The 20,588-nt window shown below is 46.2% G+C and overlaps 1 protein-coding gene across 1 annotated transcript; it reads left to right on the forward strand.

Moving 5' to 3' along the window:
• Positions 1–56: 56 nt before the first annotated feature.
• Positions 57–19,331, forward strand: zgc:109913 (regulator of G-protein signaling 9-binding protein). The gene is made up of 6 exons (XM_067586077.1): positions 57–3,657; positions 7,118–7,378; positions 11,431–11,647; positions 11,777–11,980; positions 17,221–17,363; positions 18,641–19,331. The coding sequence occupies exons 3-6, from the start codon at positions 11,446–11,448 to the stop codon at positions 18,815–18,817; spliced, it is 726 nt and encodes a 241-aa protein (XP_067442178.1). The 5' UTR covers positions 57–3,657; positions 7,118–7,378; positions 11,431–11,445; the 3' UTR covers positions 18,818–19,331.
• The last annotated feature ends 1,257 nt before the right edge of the window (positions 19,332–20,588 follow it).

Below are 20,588 nucleotides of genomic sequence, written 5' to 3' on the forward strand. Positions count from 1 at the left end.
TGCAGCATTTCTACACAGCTAACAATGTTTGTTACTAGCTTAGCATTAACCTGCACAGAGCAGCTAACATCTTCAAAGCACAGTCTGTATATAAAATGGATGACACATCTCCACTTCCTGCCATCAGAGTGGCGTTTTCGGGAGCTGCCATCTTGCTTGTGTGAAGTCATTTGCAACCAGCGTCTGTGCAGCGTTTACATTAATTACATTTGCATCATTATGAACACGTCCTCATCATTGAAGTGCCCCTCAGGTGCATTGAAACAACACATCACCAGTATAGAAATATCAAACAACAGAAGTCAGATAATAAAAGGGCTGACTTTCCCCAACATGTGGCAGATATGTGGACGTCAGAGAGAGAACTCATTATAAAGATCTCATCATGTGGAGACGAGCGTCACGCTGTGACATGTTTGGGAAAGTCAGCCCCGATCTGTACACAACTCACATTTGTTCTCTGTACAATATAAATGTGAAAATGCAGCTTGTTAGCAGCCGGTCATCATGAACAGCTGCAGCAGAAGTGCAGGTCAGCACAGCTGTAGTCATCCCCACACTGAACCTACAGATCGAACCTCAACACATCACGCTGAGGACAGGAAGTGGCCCAAACAGCTTCCTGAGCTGAACCGCGGCCTCGAGGTCCACATCCCGCTGACGCACAGCCTCCGCCGCTCCTCACGGGTCGGGTAGTCTGGTACATGAGAATCAGTGCCTCTGGAGGGAAAAACATCCTGGTAAACAGATATGTTGTATACAATCATATCATTTAAATTCCCCGACCCCAACAAAATAACTATATAAGAAGCAACTAAAGCACACAGCAGTCATTAAGTGTCAGACCCACCAGCCTCAATTAACATGTAACACTTACTTCAGTATTTCTTCTGGAGTTTCACCCCAACTAGTTCAGTTTAAAATCTGGACCCTGCCTCAGCCCCACGAGGCCTTGCTGCCAAGCAAGTTTTAAAATAGGAAGTGTCTGAAATTCAAATCAACTCTCGTGAACTCTTACAGGCCAAGAAACCACCTGCCTGTTGTGTTCTGCACTACGTAGGGAGTCGTGTGTTAAACCTGCTCCGTTGGTCCTGGAAGACCTCGGTGCAGTCTGTATGTTGGACACCTGCCAGCCTTCAGTGTCGTCTCTCTGGGCTTGGTGTTATGCTGGCAGCGCTAGTCTGCCTACAGCATCAGGAAAAAGAAGATTATTTATTACAGAGGTCTCCTCTAAGACAAACCCGACTGACTCCGAGGCCTCATCCGCAATAGCTACTATATCTGGTTATAAATATGAAATAAAAGAGTCAAATATGATCTCAGGGGTAGAGCTTCACAATAACTGCAATATTGCAACACTGTGGTATAAACAAGCGACTGCCACAACTGCTGCCAACTGTCTGTTCACATCCGCTGCTGCTGAGTTTCAGTCTTTGTTTTTCAAGAGGGAAACAACGGCAGCTGCTCCGGTCACAAAACCAAATGTAACTTCGCCTGTTCGGGATCATTTCAGCTTTCAACCCAATGAAAAGAGAGATCCAACCAATGTAAAGGAGGCAATATGCAAAATCTACCTATCATCCAGTTATCCAAGCACAACTGCCCCCCCCCTCAGAGCCAGCTCAGGCTGAAGCCTTTAGTCGAGTTGTCAAATACAGCTGTGAAGGTAAAAGGCATAAACGCGTCACAGCCGCTGTTTTGCAGTATTTGGTTGAGGATATGGTTCCATTCAGCACGGTGACTGCTGTCCTGAAAACGTACAACACTGTAAAGGCATCGATCAAAAGCGAGCTCAAGAATGTCGACTACTTCAACTGATTTGTAGTCAAGTGTCAATATGACTCCTTATATGAGTCTAATGGTGCATCATCTGACCAGTGACTGGGCTGTTAAATCACCAGAACCACACGTCTCTCCGCCACGCGTTTGATGAAGAAGCTGGCCTGTATCGCTATGGGCAACAGGGCAAACATCGTAGCAGCAGTGAACATGTTGAACTGGCTGAACTGCTTCGGTCACAGTTTACATTTAGCAGCGACAAACGCAGCGGCGCCGAGGACCACGCAGCCCGATCAACGCTCCACAGCTCAGCCGGTACGTTCTCTCAGAGCTGGCTGAGATCTGGCCGAAGCACAAGTGGAGCTCCAAACCCCCCAGAACAGCCTCATACTGGTAAGAACAGCCTCATACTGGTAAGAACAGCCTCATACTGGTAAGCTACAAACGTTAGACCATTAGGTTTATTATAGGCAAGTTTATTAATGACCAAATTGCAGTTCATGCTCAATAAAATACTTGTCATTTAGGCTACATTCAGATTCATCAGCACAGGCCTCATAAAACATGTAATAGCAGTTCAAGTATTATTTGTTTCAGTATATTGTTATTAAAGCCTGTCAGCTTTGCTTGCTGGGATCATTTAAATGTATTTTTTCATTTAATAAAAATGTATTGAAACAAATGATAATTTAAAATGTAGCCAATAGTGTTATTTTGTTAATTACAAAATAGATAGGCTATATGCTAATTTCAGTTCAATCATTTAATGACCCAGTGCAGGACTGGGGCACCAGACAGGAAATGGTGGACAGAGTCTTCCCAGTGATCAGAAGAGTTTTGGATGACCGGCGACACCAGCATCTCATTCCCAGCTGGCAGGACGTCGCCGTTCCTGAGTCTGTGAACGCGGCGTGAAACCTGCAGCTGAGTTTATGGATCTGCTGTCTGGTGAGAACGATGTTACCATCACATCAGTCAAACCCGTCCTGAACCTCCTGACTGGAGATGCTCTGAAACCATCAGACGAGGACGCCGCCTTGACATCGAACATCAAGCGAAACATGTGCAGTGTTCTTGAGGAGAAGTACAAAACTGTAACGGGTATAAGATGGACCCAATAGCAGCACAAATGACACTGGTATAACCAGAGAAACACAGTTCTAATGAGTATGACTCCACCGGATCTTCCACTCCCACAGCGGACAGAGACCAGGGAACAGGCAGGCAGAACTCAGAGTCAGGGACAGAAGGCTGGTGGGTTTACCGGGGCAGAGACGAGGAGCGACGGTCGAAGACAAGCTGATCAGAAACCAGGAAGGCAGTCCAGTGAAGAAAGCAAGACGACTGAGCATAGCGGCATAGACAATCTGACAAGGAGGGAGTGGGCCGAGGCAGCTTATATACTGGCTTGATTGCAGATGATGAGCAGGTGGGAGCGCCAGGTGAAGGTGGTTGAACTAATGAGGGGTGTGGCAGAGCAGAGAGTGAGACTGAATGATTGGATGATTCCCACAGCAGCAGGTGAGGGGGGGGGGAGAGCAGACTCTGACACAAAACAAGAACTTTTGGCAAAGACCTGCTCGCTGGATCCTAGATATCGATGGCAGGGAGGAGACAGAATACGCACTCATCGAAGAGACGCTGGGAATGCAGGACGGACGGAGCGCTGACAATGTGACAGCGGTTAGAGACGAAGAGTCCTCTGTGTAAGCGATGGTGCCACCAGCAGCAAAAAAGACTCTTGGAGACCTGCTGAGGTAACAAACAACCACCCACTCGTCCAATCCTAAGAGAGCTTGAGCATACGCTGAACTCACGCTACCTACAGGAGGGGCCCACAGACTCCAACGCAGATCCACCACAGAAGGTTTCCTGCAGGTACATGTGCATTTGTGCCATGTGGACACAATCAGAGATGGTTTTTAGTGCCTCTGGGAACATTGTAACCCCTCTTGGATCCTCTCTGAAACCACATGAGGTCAACATGTTGGTTTTCCTGACTCGCAACAAGGACATGACAGCCCAGGTCTCAATCATATAGACTTTATTATTTATGCTAAAGCAAAAGAATATTTCATTTATTTTTTACCATATCCAGTGCCTTTTATATTGCCTTAGTTTTGCACCCTTTTTTTGACAAATATATTCCTTTTTTAGTTCATTAACACTGTGTTCCATTGCGATTTACACTGAAAAGATTTAGCCTAAATAATCTACTTTATTTATTTTCATTTGAAAATGTATATCTAGCCTGGGCTATAGGCTAGGCTTAATCTTTTTTTTTCATAAAGGAGAAAAAGCGTATGGTCTACTTTGCATTCTTCTGTGTTCTGCATTTAACAATAAACATGTTTAACTTGTTTTAAAACTGTGATCTTTGTCATTTAAAAAGCAGCAATACACCTAATAATAGCCTAACAATAAAGCTTATTTTCATAGCACTAAAATCAGGATAAATGAGGTAATTAGCAAAAACAAAAAATGGTGCTAATACTGTCAGAATGCAGTGAGCATGTAAGTGCAAATGAGAGGCAGGAAACTGAAAAAACGTGTCAAGAGATTTATTTTCTTGGCAAAACAAAAAAAACACAACAATGCTATCTAAATAAGTACAACCATCAAACTATGGCGCAGAAAATAACAAAGAGAACTAAGAACAAAAGATACTCTTCTGTGATAGTTACTCACATATAAAAGCAGATTTCAAGATTCAGCAACCAGAACACACTAACAGAAAGCGTATATATGCTGGGAAACAGGTGAAAACAGTCATTAGACTACGGCTATTGGCTACCTGGAACAGTAGAGAGCACTCAGGACAGCTCGCTAGCTGCTCCCCGCTGAAGGATCAGCACCTTGGAGAGCACCGTGGCGCACAGACCTGACAGGAATCACATATATTACATATACTGCATATACTACATATACTATATATACTGCATATACTACATATACTGCATATACTACATATACTGCATATACTGCATATACTACATATACTGCATATACTGCATATACTACATATACTGCATATACTGCATATACTGCATATACTACATATACTGCATATACTGCATATACTACATATACTGCATATACTACATATACTGCATATACTGCATATACTACATATACTGCATATACTGCATATACTACATATACTGCATATACTGCATATACTGCATATACTGCATATACTGCATATACTACATATACTGCATATACTACATATACTGCATATACTACATATACTGCATATACTGCATATACTACATATACTGCATATACTACATATACTGCATATACTGCATATACTACATATACTGCATATACTACATATACTGCATATACTGCATATACTACATATACTGCATATACTACATATACTGCATATACTGCATATACTGCATATACTACATATACTGCATATACTGCATATACTACATATACTGCATATACTGCATATACACCATATACTGCATATACTGCATATACTACATATACTGCATATACTGCATATACTACATATACTGCATATACTGCATATACTACATATACTGCATATACTGCATATACTGCATATACTACATATACTATATATGCTGCATATACTACATATACTGCATATACTGCACATACTGCATATACTGCATATACTACATATACTATATATACTGCATATACTACATATACTGCATATACTACATATACTGCATATACTGCACATACTATATATACTGCATATACTACATATACTGCATATACTACATATACTGCATATACTGCATATACTGCATATACTACATATACTGCATATACTACATATACTGCATATACTGCATATACTGCATATACTACATATACTGCATATACTACATATACTGCATATACTGCATATACTGCATATACTACATATACTGCATATACTGCATATACTACATATACTGCATATACTACATATACTACATATACCACATATCCCACATATACCACATATACTGCATATACTGCATATACTACATATACTGCATATACTACATATACTGCATATACTACATATACTACATATACCGCATATACTACATATACTGCTTATACTGCATATACTACATATACTACATATACTGCATATACTACATATACCGCATATACTACATATACTGCATATACTACATATACTGCATATACTACATATACTACATATACTGCATATACTACATATACCACATATACCGCATATGATGTTGACACCTGTGGACACTACTTTTGACACCTGTGGACACCCCTGAACACTTGTGAACACCTGTTGACACCCGTGGACACCTGTGGACACCCGTGGACACTACTTTTGACACCTGTGAACACCTGTTGACAACTGTGAACACCCATGAACACCTGTGAACACCTGTTGACACCTGTGGACACCTGTGGACACCTGTGAACACCCGTGAACACCTGTTGACACCTGTGGACACCTGTGGACACCTGTTTACACCTGTTGACACCTGTTGACACCCGTGGACACCTGTGGACACCCGTGGACACTACTTTTGACACCTGTGAACACCTGTTGACAACTGTGAACACCCATGAACACCTGTGGACACCTGTTGACACCTGTGAACACCCATGAACACCTGTGGACACCTGTTGACACCTGTGAACACCTGTTGACACCTGTGGACTGATTCTACTGACTGAAGTGTTGCATAACGATGCTAACGAGCTCCTCTAAAGCCTTGTTCAGATCAATGATTGGCAGCAGTGTGAGCTGGTTAGTTGCAGAGTGTCTGAAGTTGTTGCCCGGAGTGTCAAAAGATCTACCGCCAAGTGCAGTTTTAGAACGCGAGGACATAGCTACCTCTCTTCAGCCAATCAGGAAACAGCACAGGCTCGTACAGAAACATGGTGGATTTCACTTTATGATCGTGGCTCCAAAACGCACTCCAATAAAATAAACAAAAACAACACCCTTTGCTCGACTGTGAGCGTCTTGGGTTTGTCTTGTTCTTTTTCGTTTACATTAAGCTAATGTTGTGAGTTAAGTTAGCTAACGTTAACAAACAAAACACCGGCCACCAGCCAGACGGTGGTAACATTTTATCTGTTCATAGATAGTAATGTAGCTTGTAGGCTATGAAAAACAAACAGAAATCTAGTTAATCCACCTAAATAAATGTGTGTGGTTGCTATAGCAACAGTCATCTGCATCTGTGTGTGTTGCTCTGATGTGAATGACCAAGTTTTAGATCTTTACGATCGGATGTTGCATCCAGTCTCGTTGCAAATCATCGATCTGAAGTGGACTTAATGTTACGCCTGATGTCTTCAACAACAGGAGACCTCAGATACTTCTATAAATAACCCGGACATGTTGCAGTCTACCTGGACAGGTGTGGTGAAACTGGGAGAACCCGTGACAGAGCATTTTGCCTGCCAGGCAGAACTGAGGGAGAAGTAAACAGCCTCCTGAGGATCTGGGCTCAGCTGGCCTCCCAGCGTTAATTAAAAACACTGACGATCCCTCGAGAGCAGAAGAAGAACTGCCTCTGCAGGTCCTCCACTGCAGAAGAAGAAGAAGCTGGATGATTGTCAGCAGGTAGGACCGCCAACTACTTTTCTTCTTTATTCACAGACTATTTGTGTTAAATGTTTCAGCCAGAGTCACAGGAATGTTTATTATGTCTGATTAATAACCCAGCCTTCATTAAGGGTCTATACGTTTTCATTTTTGGAGAATTAATCAAATGTTTTATAGATCAAATCGCTTTCACTGTACGTTAGTTTTTGTTTTTTGTCTCCTGACAACTTATAGTTCAGTCATTTATCAAATAATTAACTCCAAATGTGAAAGGAACCCTGAATGTATCCCTTCATTTAAAAACAAAGGCTCTTTTAAGTTATGAATCATCTTTAATGTTATTCTTTAAATTATTTTAAAACGTGCCGAACGTCTGATAAAAGCTCTTAATTTATTCCATGAATGTTTAAACCTGTTAAATACTCAAACACTGAAAACCTGGAAATATGACAAATATGGAAATAAATATAATAACCTGAAACTCATTCATGGATTCATATTTTAAGTGAATGTGAACATTTAAGAGGAAAACACACGAGCGCCTTTATATCTGCTTCATTAGTTGATTGAACGTCTTTAAGAGGTTCAGAAGAGAGATGTTGATGTAGATAAAGATTTAGAGCAACTGTCAGAAGCCCAAATGAACATTGAAACATGTTTTTCTTGCTGTAATCATTCCCTCTGTTCATACTGACCATTAGAAGATCCTTCATAACACACTTACAATGGAAGTTCAGTTCAATTCAATTTTATTTATGTAGCGTCAAATCCCAACAGAAGTTATCTCAGGGCTCTTTTCACATAGAGCATCTAGACTGAAGTCTTTAATCTACAGAGACCCAACATTCCTCCATCAGCAGCAGAAGAAACCTCCAGCAGAACCGGACTCTAGGTGGCGCCGTCTGCCTCGACCGGTTGGGTTGAGAGAGAAAGAAGGAGACACAGAGAAGCAGAATAACAACAATAATAACAATAACAGCGATAATAATGTTAGAAATATGACTAATAATAATAGCAGCAGCAGCAGTGGGCGTCACGCTGGGCAGCAGTCAGTCCACAGCTAAAGTTAGTGACATGCATTAATGTTACATGAATGCATACAGATGGAGAGGAGGAGGAGGAGAGAGGAGCTCAGTGCATCATGGGAAGTCCCCCAGCAGTCTAGGCCTATAGCAGCATAACTAAGGGCTGATCCAAGGCGAGCCTGGTCGGCCCTAACTATAAGCTTTATCAAAAAGGAAAGTTTGAAGCCTACTCTTAAACATAGAGAGGGTGTCTGCGCCCCGGACTGAATCTGGAAGATGGTTCCACAGGAGAGGAGCCTGATAGCTGAAGGCTCTGCCTCCCATTCTACTTTTAAAGACTGTAGGAACCACCAGTAAGCTGCATACTGGGAGCACAGTGTTCTAGTGGGATAATACGGTATTATGAGCTCTTTAAGATATGATGGTGTCTGACCATTAAGGGCTTTTTAAGTTAGGAGAAGGATTTTAAATTCTATTCTAGATTTTACAGGAAGCCAATGTAGTGAAGCTAAAATGGGAGAAATGTGGTCTCTTTTTCTAGTTTTAGTCAGAACACGTGCAGCTGCATTCTGGACCAGCTGGAGAGTCTTTAGAGACTTGTTAGAGCAGCCTGATAATAAGGAATTGCAATAATCCAGCCTAGAAGTAACAAATACGTGAACTAGTTTTTCTGCATCTTTTAGGGACAGGATGTGATTTTTGTGATATTACGTAAGTGAAAAAAGGCAGTCCTTGAGATTTGATTTATGTGGGAGTTAAAGGACATATCCTGATCAAAGATAACTCCCAGATTCCTTACGGTGGTGCTGGAGGCCAGGGTAATGCCATCCAGAGCAGCTTTATCATTAAATAATGTGTTTCTAAGGTGTTTAGGGCCAAACACAATAACTTCAGTTTTATCTGAATTTAGTAGCAGAAAATTGCAGGTCATCCAGGTCTTTATGTCGTTAAGGCATGTTTGGAGTTTGTTTAACTGATTGGGTTCATCTGGCTTCATTGATAAATATAATTGGGTGTCGTCTGCGTAACAATGAACATTTATGGAGTGTTTCCTAATAATATTACCTAAAGGAAGCATATATAAGGTGAATAGAATTGGTCCAAGTACAGAACCTTGTGGAACTCCGTGTCTAACTTTTGCCTTCATGGAGGATTCATCATTAACATGTACAAACTGAAATCGGTCTGATAAATAAGACTTAAACCAGGTTAATGCAGTTCCTTTAATGCCAATTAAATGTTCCAGTCTCTGTAATAGGATGTGATGGTCAATTGTGTCGAATGCAGCACTAAGATCTAACAGGACAAGTATAGAGACAAATCCTTTGTCTGATGCAGTTAGGAGGTCATTAGTGACTTTCACCAGTGCTGTCTCTGTGCTATGATGCCTCTAAATCCTGACTGAAAATCCTCAAATAAACTATTGTTATGTAGAAAGTCACATAACTGATTAGAGACTGCTTTCTCAAGGATCTTGGATAGAAATGGAAGGTTAGATATAGGTCTATAATTGGCTAAAACACCTGAATCAAGAGTAGGCTTCTTAAGAAGAGGTTTAATTACAGCTACTTTAAAGGACTGTGGTACATAGCCTGTTACTAAAGACAGATTGATCATATCTAGTAAAGAAGTGCTCACTAAGGGTAAGGCTTCCTTAAGCAGCCTAGTTGGGATGGGATCTAAGAGACAGGTTGATGGTTTAGACGAACAAATCATTGAAGTTAGTTCAGGAAGGTCAGTTTGGTGGAACGCCAAATCCTTTCATATTTTCATGATGTTTGCTTTAATTTACAGGTTTGGGAGTTAAACCATGGAGCTAACCTCTTATGTTTTATTATCTTCCTTTTTAAGGGGGCGATGGAGTCCAGTGCTATTCGTAATGAGCCTGCAGCTCTATCAACAAGATTATCAGTTTGGGAGGAACTAAAGTTAACATAAGAGTCCTCTGTAGTATTGAGACATGACAGTGAATTCAGTACTGATGGAACTGCTTCCTTAAATTTATCTACAACACTATCAGAGAGACATCTATTGAAGACATTTTTGTCTAATGGTGTGTAATCCAGTAATAGGAATTCAAGAGTTATTAAAAAATGATCTGATAAAATAGGATTTTGTGGAAAAATTATTAAATGTTCAATTTCGATGCCATAAGTCAGAACAAGGTGGAGGGTGTGGTTCAGACAGTGAGTGGGATTATTTACACTCTGAGAGAAGCCAGTTGAGTCTAATAATGAGATAAATGCAGTACTGAGACTGTCACTATCAACGTCCACATGAATATTAAAGTCACCTACTATAATTACTTTATCTGTACTAAGGACTAAGTTTGATAAAAACTCTGAGAATTCAGATCAGAGTTCAGAGTACGGACCAGGAGGACGGTTCACTAGAACACATAGAACTGGCTGTAAAGTTTTCCAGGTTGGCTGAGAGACTAAGAACAAGACTTTCTAATGAGTTATAATGAAGTTCAGGTCTAGAGTTGATAATTAGGCTGCGACTCCTCCTCCTCGGCCAGTGTCTGGAGGAATGTGAGTATTAATATGACTGGGAGGACTGGATTCATTTAGACTGACATGTTCTTCATGACACAGCCAGGTTTCAGTAAGACAATCAATCAATATGATGATCTGAGATTAGATCATTTATTAATACGACTTTAGATGACGGAGATCTAATGTTTAAGCACAAGAGAGAGAGGGAGAAGCCATCGCTAACTGCTAAGCTAAGTTAGCTGCTAGGCTAACTGCTGGGATTAGTGAGAAAAGAAGGAGGGCACTAAGAATGTTTGAGCAGAACTAGCATAAGTTTAAATGTACAGTGGATAATTATCCACAGTAATGACGAATATAGCAAAATTAACTGGTAGAAATGAAAGGAAATGACACAATACATTTACTGCAGAGCGTCAGTGCGTCCAGCAATATAAGTGATCCATGGTCCTCCTGTGCAAAAACGTATTTAAACGTTTATCTGAAGCTAATATGAGGCATGACATTATTGTGACAATTCTCAAACTTTAACATGGCCTCCGCCCCACAGGTCAGTGATGACATCATGAGTCGGTGGCGGCGTTCAGTGGATGAACTGGCGGCACGGCGGCGACAGCAGAGTGAGTGTGAGCGCGCCCAGGAAGCTCTCAGCAAGGTTACTTCCTGTTTTCAGCAGCTGGCAGTGTCACTCGGCAGCTCGGCTGACTGCAGCTTCCTGCGAGATGAGATGGATGAGACGAGAGCGCTCGCACATCGAATCTGCAGCGGTACGAGAACAATCACAGAAACAACAGACAAGCAAACAAACAAACAACAAACAAACAACAACAAACAACATACAAACACAGATATCAGTTTACTGTATATATGTAATAACTGTAACTGTGTGTCTGCAGGTCTGTCCCGGCGTCTGGTGCGTCTACTGGCAGACTGTGACTCCGCCCCCTCAGGTGTGGAGGATAGACAGATGTCGGAGCGGTTGTGGGTTCTCTTCCTGTCTGCATTAGAAAACTTCCTGTCTGACCTCCGTAAGACCAGCGATGTGATTGGACAGTTCCCTCTGACTCAGCGCTACGACAGACACTCACTTGTCAACACAGGTCAGCTGGTCAACCACACCTGTCTAACCCCCACCTGTCTAACCTCCACCTGTCTAACCTCCACCTGTCTAACCCCCACCTGTCTAACCTCCATGTGTCTAACCCCCACCTGTCTAACCTCCACCTGTCTAACCTCCATGTGTCTAACCCCCACCTGTCTAACCTCCACCTGTCTAACCCCCACCTGTCTAACCTCCACCTGTCTAACCCCCACCTGTCTAACCTCCATGTGTCTAACCCCCACCTGTCTAACCTCCATGTGTCTAACCTCCACCTGTCTAACCTCCACCTGTCTAACCCCCACCTGTCTAACCTCCATGTGTCTAACCTCCACCTGTCTAACCCCCACCTGTCTAACCTCCATGTGTCTAACCCCCACCTGTCTAACCTCCATGTGTCTAACCCCCACCTGTCTAACCTCCACCTGTCTAACCTCCACCTGTCTAACCTCCATGTGTCTAACCCCCACCTGTCTAACCTCCATGTGTCTAACCCCCACCTGTCTAACCTCCACCTGTCTAACCTCCACCTGTCTAACCTCCATGTGTCTAACCTCCACCTGTCTAACCTCCACCTGTCTAACCCCCACCTGTCTAACCCCCACCTGTCTAACCTCCATGTGTCTAACCTCCACCTGTCTAACCTCCACCTGTCTAACCGTCACCTGTCTAACCTCCACCTGTCTAACCTCCACGTGTCTAACCTCCACCTGTCTAACCTCCACCTGTCTAACCCCCACCTGTCTAACCCCCACCTGTCTAACCTCCATGTGTCTAACCTCCACCTGTCTAACCTCCACCTGTCTAACCTCCACGTGTCTAACCTCCACCTGTCTAACCTCCACCTGTCTAACCGTCACCTGTCTAACCTCCACCTGTCTAACCCCCACCTGTCTAACCTCCATGTGTCTAACCTCCACCTGTCTAACCCCCACCTGTCTAACCTCCATGTGTCTAACCCCCACCTGTCTAACCTCCATGTGTCTAACCGTCACCTGTCTAACCCCCACCTGTCTAACCCCCACCTGTCTAACCGTCACCTGTCTAACCTCCACGTGTCTAACCCCCACCTGTCTAACCTCCATGTGTCTAACCTCCACCTGTCTAACCCCCACCTGTCTAACCGTCACCTGTCTAACCTCCACCTGTCTAACCTCCACCTGTCTAACCCCCACCTGTCTAACCTCCATGTGTCTAACCTCCACCTGTCTAACCCCCACCTGTCTAACCTCCATGTGTCTAACCTCCACCTGTCTAACCCCCACCTGTCTAACCGTCACCTGTCTAACCTCCACCTGTCTAACCTCCACCTGTCTAACCCCCACCTGTCTAACCTCCATGTGTCTAACCTCCACCTGTCTAACCTCCACCTGTCTAACCCCCACCTGTCTAACCTCCACCTGTCTAACCCCCACCTGTCTAACCTCCATGTGTCTAACCGTCACCTGTCTAACCTCCACCTGTCTAACCTCCATGTGTCTAACCCCCACCTGTCTAACCCCCACCTGTCTAACCTCCATGTGTCTAACCGTCACCTGTCTAACCTCCACCTGTCTAACCTCCATGTGTCTAACCCCCACCTGTCTAACCGTCACCTGTCTAACCGTCACCTGTCTAACCTCCACCTGTCTAACCCCCACCTGTCTAACCTCCATGTGTCTAACCCCCACCTGTCTAACCTCCACCTGTCTAACCTCCACGTGTCTAACCCCCACCTGTCTAACCTCCACGTGTCTAACCCCCACCTGTCTAACCTCCACCTGTCTAACCTCCACCTGTCTAACCCCCACCTGTCTAACCTCCACCTGTCTAACCTCCATGTGTCTAACCCCCACCTGTCTAACCTCCACCTTTCTAACCCCCACCTGTCTAACCTCCATGTGTCTAACCCCCACCTGTCTAACCTCCATGTGTCTAACCTCCATGTGTCTAACCCCCACCTGTCTAACCGTCACCTGTCTAACCGTCACCTGTCTAACCTCCACCTGTCTAACCCCCACCTGTCTAACCTCCACGTGTCTAACCCCCACCTGTCTAACCTCCACCTGTCTAACCCCCACCTGTCTAACCTCCACGTGTCTAACCCCCACCTGTCTAACCTCCACCTGTCTAACCCCCACCTGTCTAACCTCCACCTGTCTAACCTCCACCTGTCTAACCCCCACCTGTCTAACCTCCACCTGTCTAACCTCCATGTGTCTAACCCCCACCTGTCTAACCGTCACCTGTCTAACCGTCACCTGTCTAACCTCCACCTGTCTAACCCCCACCTGTCTAACCTCCACGTGTCTAACCCCCACCTGTCTAACCTCCACCTGTCTAACCCCCACCTGTCTAACCTCCATGTGTCTAACCGTCACCTGTCTAACCTCCACCTGTCTAACCTCCACCTGTCTAACCCCCACCTGTCTAACCTCCACGTGTCTAACCCCCACCTGTCTAACCTCCACCTGTCTAACCTCCACCTGTCTAACCCCCACCTGTCTAACCTCCACCTGTCTAACCTCCATGTGTCTAACCCCCACCTGTCTAACCTCCACCTTTCTAACCCCCACCTGTCTAACCTCCATGTGTCTAACCCCCACCTGTCTAACCTCCATGTGTCTAACCTCCATGTGTCTAACCCCCACCTGTCTAACCGTCACCTGTCTAACCGTCACCTGTCTAACCTCCACCTGTCTAACCCCCACCTGTCTAACCTCCACGTGTCTAACCCCCACCTGTCTAACCTCCACCTGTCTAACCCCCACCTGTCTAACCTCCACGTGTCTAACCCCCACCTGTCTAACCTCCACCTGTCTAACCCCCACCTGTCTAACCTCCACCTGTCTAACCTCCACCTGTCTAACCCCCACCTGTCTAACCTCCACCTGTCTAACCTCCATGTGTCTAACCCCCACCTGTCTAACCGTCACCTGTCTAACCGTCACCTGTCTAACCTCCACCTGTCTAACCCCCACCTGTCTAACCTCCACGTGTCTAACCCCCACCTGTCTAACCTCCACCTGTCTAACCCCCACCTGTCTAACCTCCATGTGTCTAACCGTCACCTGTCTAACCTCCACCTGTCTAACCTCCACCTGTCTAACCCCCACCTGTCTAACCTCCACGTGTCTAACCCCCACCTGTCTAACCTCCACCTGTCTAACCCCCACCTGTCTAACCTCCACCTGTCTAACCTCCACCTGTCTAACCCCCACCTGTCTAACCTCCACCTGTCTAACCTCCATGTGTCTAACCCCCACCTGTCTAACCGTCACCTGTCTAACCGTCACCTGTCTAACCTCCACCTGTCTAACCCCCACCTGTCTAACCTCCACGTGTCTAACCCCCACCTGTCTAACCCCCACCTGTCTAACCTCCACCTGTCTAACCCCCACCTGTCTAACCTCCATGTGTCTAACCCCCACCTGTCTAACCCCCACCTGTCTAACCCCCATGTGTCTAACCCCCACCTAACCGTCACCTGTCTAACCTCCATGTGTCTAACCCCCACCTAACCGTCACCTGTCTAACCTCCACCTGTCTAACCTCCATGTGTCTAACCCCCACCTGTCTAACCTCCACGTGTCTAACCCCCACCTGTCTAACCCCCACCTCTCTAACCTCCATGTGTCTAACCCCCACCTGTCTAACCCCCACCTGTCTAACCTCCATGTGTCTAACCCCCACCTAACCGTCACCTGTCTAACCTCCACCTGTCTAACCTCCACCTGTCTAACCTCCATGTGTCTAACCCCCACCTGTCTAACCCCCACCTGTCTAACCTCCACCTGTCTAACCTCCACCTGTCTAACCCCCACCTGTCTAACCCCCACCTGTCTAACCTCCATGTGTCTAACCCCCACCTGTCTAACCCCCATGTGTCTAACCCCCACCTAACCGTCACCTGTCTAACCTCCATGTGTCTAACCCCCACCTAACCGTCACCTGTCTAACCTCCACCTGTCTAACCCCCACCTGTCTAACCTCCACGTGTCTAACCCCCACCTGTCTAACCCCCACCTGTCTAACCTCCACCTGTCTAACCCCCACCTGTCTAACCTCCATGTGTCTAACCCCCACCTGTCTAACCCCCACCTGTCTAACCCCCATGTGTCTAACCCCCACCTAACCGTCACCTGTCTAACCTCCATGTGTCTAACCCCCACCTAACCGTCACCTGTCTAACCTCCACCTGTCTAACCTCCATGTGTCTAACCCCCACCTGTCTAACCTCCACGTGTCTAACCCCCACCTGTCTAACCCCCACCTCTCTAACCTCCATGTGTCTAACCCCCACCTGTCTAACCCCCACCTGTCTAACCTCCATGTGTCTAACCCCCACCTAACCGTCACCTGTCTAACCTCCACCTGTCTAACCTCCACCTGTCTAACCTCCACCTGTCTAACCTCCATGTGTCTAACCCCCACCTGTCTAACCCCCACCTGTCTAACCTCCACCTGTCTAACCTCCACCTGTCTAACCCCCACCTGTCTAACCCCCACCTGTCTAACCTCCATGTGTCTAACCCCCACCTGTCTAACCCCCACCTGTCTAACCCCCATGTGTCTAACCCCCACCTAACCGTCACCTGTCTAACCTCCATGTGTCTAACCCCCACCTAACCGTCACCTGTCTAACCTCCACCTGTCTAACCTCCATGTGTCTAACCCCCACCTGTCTAACCTCCATGTGTCTAACCCCCACCTAACCGTCACCTGTCTAACCCCCACCTGTCTAACCTCCACGTGTCTAACCCCCACCTGTCTAACCCCCACCTCTCTAACCTCCATGTGTCTAACCCCCACCTGTCTAACCCCCACCTGTCTAACCTCCATGTGTCTAACCCCCACCTAACCGTCACCTGTCTAACCTCCACCTGTCTAACCTCCACCTGTCTAACCTCCACCTGTCTAACCTCCATGTGTCTAACCCCCACCTGTCTAACCCCCACCTGTCTAACCTCCATGTGTCTAACCCCCACCTGTCTAACCTCCATGTGTCTAACCCCCACCTGTCTAACCCCCACCTGTCTAACCTCCATGTGTCTAACCCCCACCTGTCTAACCGTCACCTGTCTAACCCCCACCTGTCTAACCCCCACCTCTCTAACCTCCATGTGTCTAACCCCCACCTGTCTAACCCCCACCTGTCTAACCTCCATGTGTCTAACCCCCACCTAACCGTCACCTGTCTAACCTCCACCTGTCTAACCCCCACCTCTCTAACCGTCACCTGTGTGTCTTGCTTCAATCCAGGATGTATTGATGGCGTGGTGGGCGTGGCAGCTCGGGTGGCTTCAGTCCAGGTGCCTTGGCTCACCTTAGAGGAGGAGTTGAGCCCTGATCTGACCAATCACATTGCAGGACTGGAGGCCATGCTGAGCGAGATGCAGCTGAGGGTACGAACCAGAGAAGGAACACTTTCTGTTTAAAACCTATGGAAAATGACATGGTTCCATCTGCAGACCCGGGGAGTGCCTGTGAGGAGGGTCTTGTACCTGGAGGAGGGTCCTCTACCTGTGTGGAGGGTCTTGTACCTGTGTGGAGGGTCTTGTACATGGGGAAGGGTCTTTTACCTGTGGGGAGGGTCTTGTACCTGGGGAAGGGTCTTTCACCTGTGGGGAGGGTCTTGTACCTGGGGAAGGGTCTTTCACCTGTGGGGAGGGTCTTGTACCTGGGGAAGGGTCTTTCACCTGTGGGGAGGGTCTTGTACATGGGGAAGGGTCTTTTACCTGTGGGGAGGGTCTTGTACCTGTGTGGAGGGTCTTGTACATGGGGGAAGGTCTTTTACCTGTAGGGGGGGTCTTGTACTTGTGCGGAGGGTCTTGTACATGGGGGAGGGTCTTGTACATGGGGGAGGGTCTTGAATGTGGGGGAGGGTCTTGTACATGGGGGAGGGTCTTGTACATGGGGGAGGGTCTTGAATGTGGGGGAGGGTCTTGTACATGGGGGAGGGTCTTGTAGGTGGGGGAGGGTCTTTTACCTGTAGGGGGGGTCTTGTACTTGTGTGGAGGGTCTTGTACGTGGGGGAGGGTCTTGTACGTGGAGAGGGTCTTGTACGTGGGGGAGGGTCTTGTACATGGGGGAGGGTCTGGTATGTGCGGAGGGTCTTGTACGTGGGGGAGGGTCTTGTACGTGGAGAGGGTCTTGTACGTGGGAGAGGGTCTTGTACATGGGGGAGGGTCTGGTATGTGCGGAGGGTCTTGTACGTGGGGGAGGGTCTTGTACGTGGAGAGGGTCTTGTACGTGGGAGAGGGTCTTGTACCTGTAGGGAGGGTCTTGTACGTGGAGAGGGTCTTGTACGTGGAGAGGGTCTTGTACGTGGGAGAGGGTCTTGTACCTGTAGGGAGGGTCTTGTACGTGGGGGAGGGTCTTGTACGTGGAGAGGGTCTTGTACGTGGGGGAGGGTCTTGTACATGGGGGAGGGTCTTGTACGTGGAGAGGGTCTTGTACGTGGGAGAGGGTCTTCTACCTGTGTGGAGGGTCTTGTACGTGGGGGAGGGTCTTGTACGTGGAGAGGGTCTTGTACGTGGAGAGGGTCTTGTACGTGGGGGAGGGTCTTCTACCTGTGTGGAGGGTCTTGTACGTGGGGGAGGGTCTTGTACGTGGGGGAGGGTCTTGTACGTGGGAGAGTGCATCTTACTGTGTTTCTGTTAAACTTGTCGGTGTTCTGCAGGTTCCGGTGGCGTTCTGGTCAGTGGAGGCGACGCAGCCGGCGTGGGCAGAAGCTCACGGCGAGCTGGCCGAGCTGGACGACAGTCTGGAGGACCTGATGGAGGTTGAGGTTGTTTCCAACAGCAAGATGGCCGCCTGCTGTCCGCCGCCGTGCTGTGGACTCAGCTGTGTTGGGTAGAGGAGGAGGGCGGAGTCACGGCTCAGAGCGTGACATCACTGCGTGAACACACCTGACCCGTTCAGCTGCTATGAGAGGAAATATGTTTCACATTTAAAAACAAGATGAAATATTTTGAATTAAAAGTTAAAAAATCATTGTGAGAATTAAAGTTATATTATGGGATGTAGTTGCAATTTTACAATAATATTCAAAAAGTCATTTTATTCTGAAAAAAGAATAATATTCAAGAGAAAAGTCACCTGAATGTAAATGTGTTCATATAGTTTTACAGGCTGAAGTTGAATAAAGATCCTCTTAGCACAGTCGATTATTATTATTATTATTATTATTATTATTATTATTATTATTACATAAGTTTCTTTGCCCGTCTGTAACTTGAAAACCATTAAACTGACACATAACGTTCTTATATCAAACTGAGCAGAATTATGTGTATATTTATGCAAATGCATTTGTTCAAATTTGCATAAATTTGCATATTAACGACACATAAAAACATGACTATTAATGTTAGAATCAGTCATTCTGGAGACTGTTGACATTTGAACTAAACACCCAAAAAACCCTCTTTCAGGAGCTCTGCCCCCTAAATTCATGGACGTGCGTTGCCATGGCAACGACCAAAAGAGAAATATGGCGGAACCCAGAGCGATGCGTCAGCTGTAGAGTCACTTCTGTTCCTCTCACACTTGTTCACAACAGTCCGTCATCAGTCTCCACCAGCTGACTGACGGCAGACATTTACTGAACATAAACAGCTGAAACACGTAATCAGCAGGATCTGTGTGGTTCAAACAGTTTCCTGCAGAAACAGACTCTGTGAGACTGTCTATGTGAACTGGTCACAGCATCTTTCTCCAGTTCACCAGTCCTCCCACCATCCAACGGCTGCTGGAGACAGAGACTCCTCACACAGACAGCTGCTCTGATCACTTCCTCCTGTCCAGGAGCACCAACGCCCCCTGCTGATTGGCTGGATCAGTGTGTTTACCTGCCCATTCATAGAGCCTGAGCTCTCTCGCTCCCCCTGAAGGAAGCATAGCCCTAATCAGAAGCCCACGGTTCACCACCAACCAGTTCATGTTTCTAACTGGTTCTCCCCCCTCAGTAACACACCTGCTGAGAAACCAGCTCTGATTATTGGCAGCTCCATAGTCAGAAACGTGAAGTTATCGACACCAGCAGCCATAGTTAAATGTATTCCTGGGGCCAGAGCAGACGACACTGAATCACATTTAAACTGCTGGCTAAGAATAAACGTAAATATGGAACGATTGTTATTCATGTCGGCGGGAACGACTCCTGATTACACCAATCGAGGTCACTAGAATCAATGTTGAGTCGGTGTGAACATCTGCAAAGACAATGTTGGACTCTGTAGTTTCCTCTGGACCGCTGCCTGATCTGACCAGTGATGTCATGTATAGCCGCATGTCATCATTCAACCGCTGGCTGTCGAGGTGGCGTCCAGCAAACGATGTGGGCTTCATAGATAACTGGCAGACTTTCTGGGGAAGACCTGGTCTGATTAGGAGAGACGGCATACATCCCACTCTGGATGGAGCTGCTCTCATATCTAGAAATATGGCTATTAGAGACAAAATTAACCATCTCCTGCCCTCAACAGGCACCGTTCTCTCCCCAAACACAGGAACCTTAGAAACAGCTGTAAATCCTGACATATATTTGGACTGTTTTTGTCCAGTAGATTTGTCTGAACTAACTTCAATGATTTGTTCGTCTAAACCATCAACCTGTCTCTTAGATC

The sequence above is a fragment of the Thunnus thynnus genome, chromosome 4, assembly GCF_963924715.1.
Source record: "Thunnus thynnus chromosome 4, fThuThy2.1, whole genome shotgun sequence".
Taxonomy (NCBI): domain Eukaryota; kingdom Metazoa; phylum Chordata; class Actinopteri; order Scombriformes; family Scombridae; genus Thunnus; species Thunnus thynnus.

Excerpts from the sequence above, each read along its gene's own strand:
- zgc:109913 (XM_067586077.1), top strand. The coding sequence starts at position 11,446 with ATGAGTCGGTGGCGGCGTTCAGTGGATGAACTGGCGGCACGGCGGCGA. Across the intron at positions 11,648-11,776 it reads CGCACATCGAATCTGCAGCG|GTCTGTCCCGGCGTCTGGTG; the intron begins GTACGAGAACAA and ends GTGTGTCTGCAG. Across the intron at positions 11,981-17,220 it reads ACACTCACTTGTCAACACAG|GATGTATTGATGGCGTGGTG; the intron begins GTCAGCTGGTCA and ends GCTTCAATCCAG.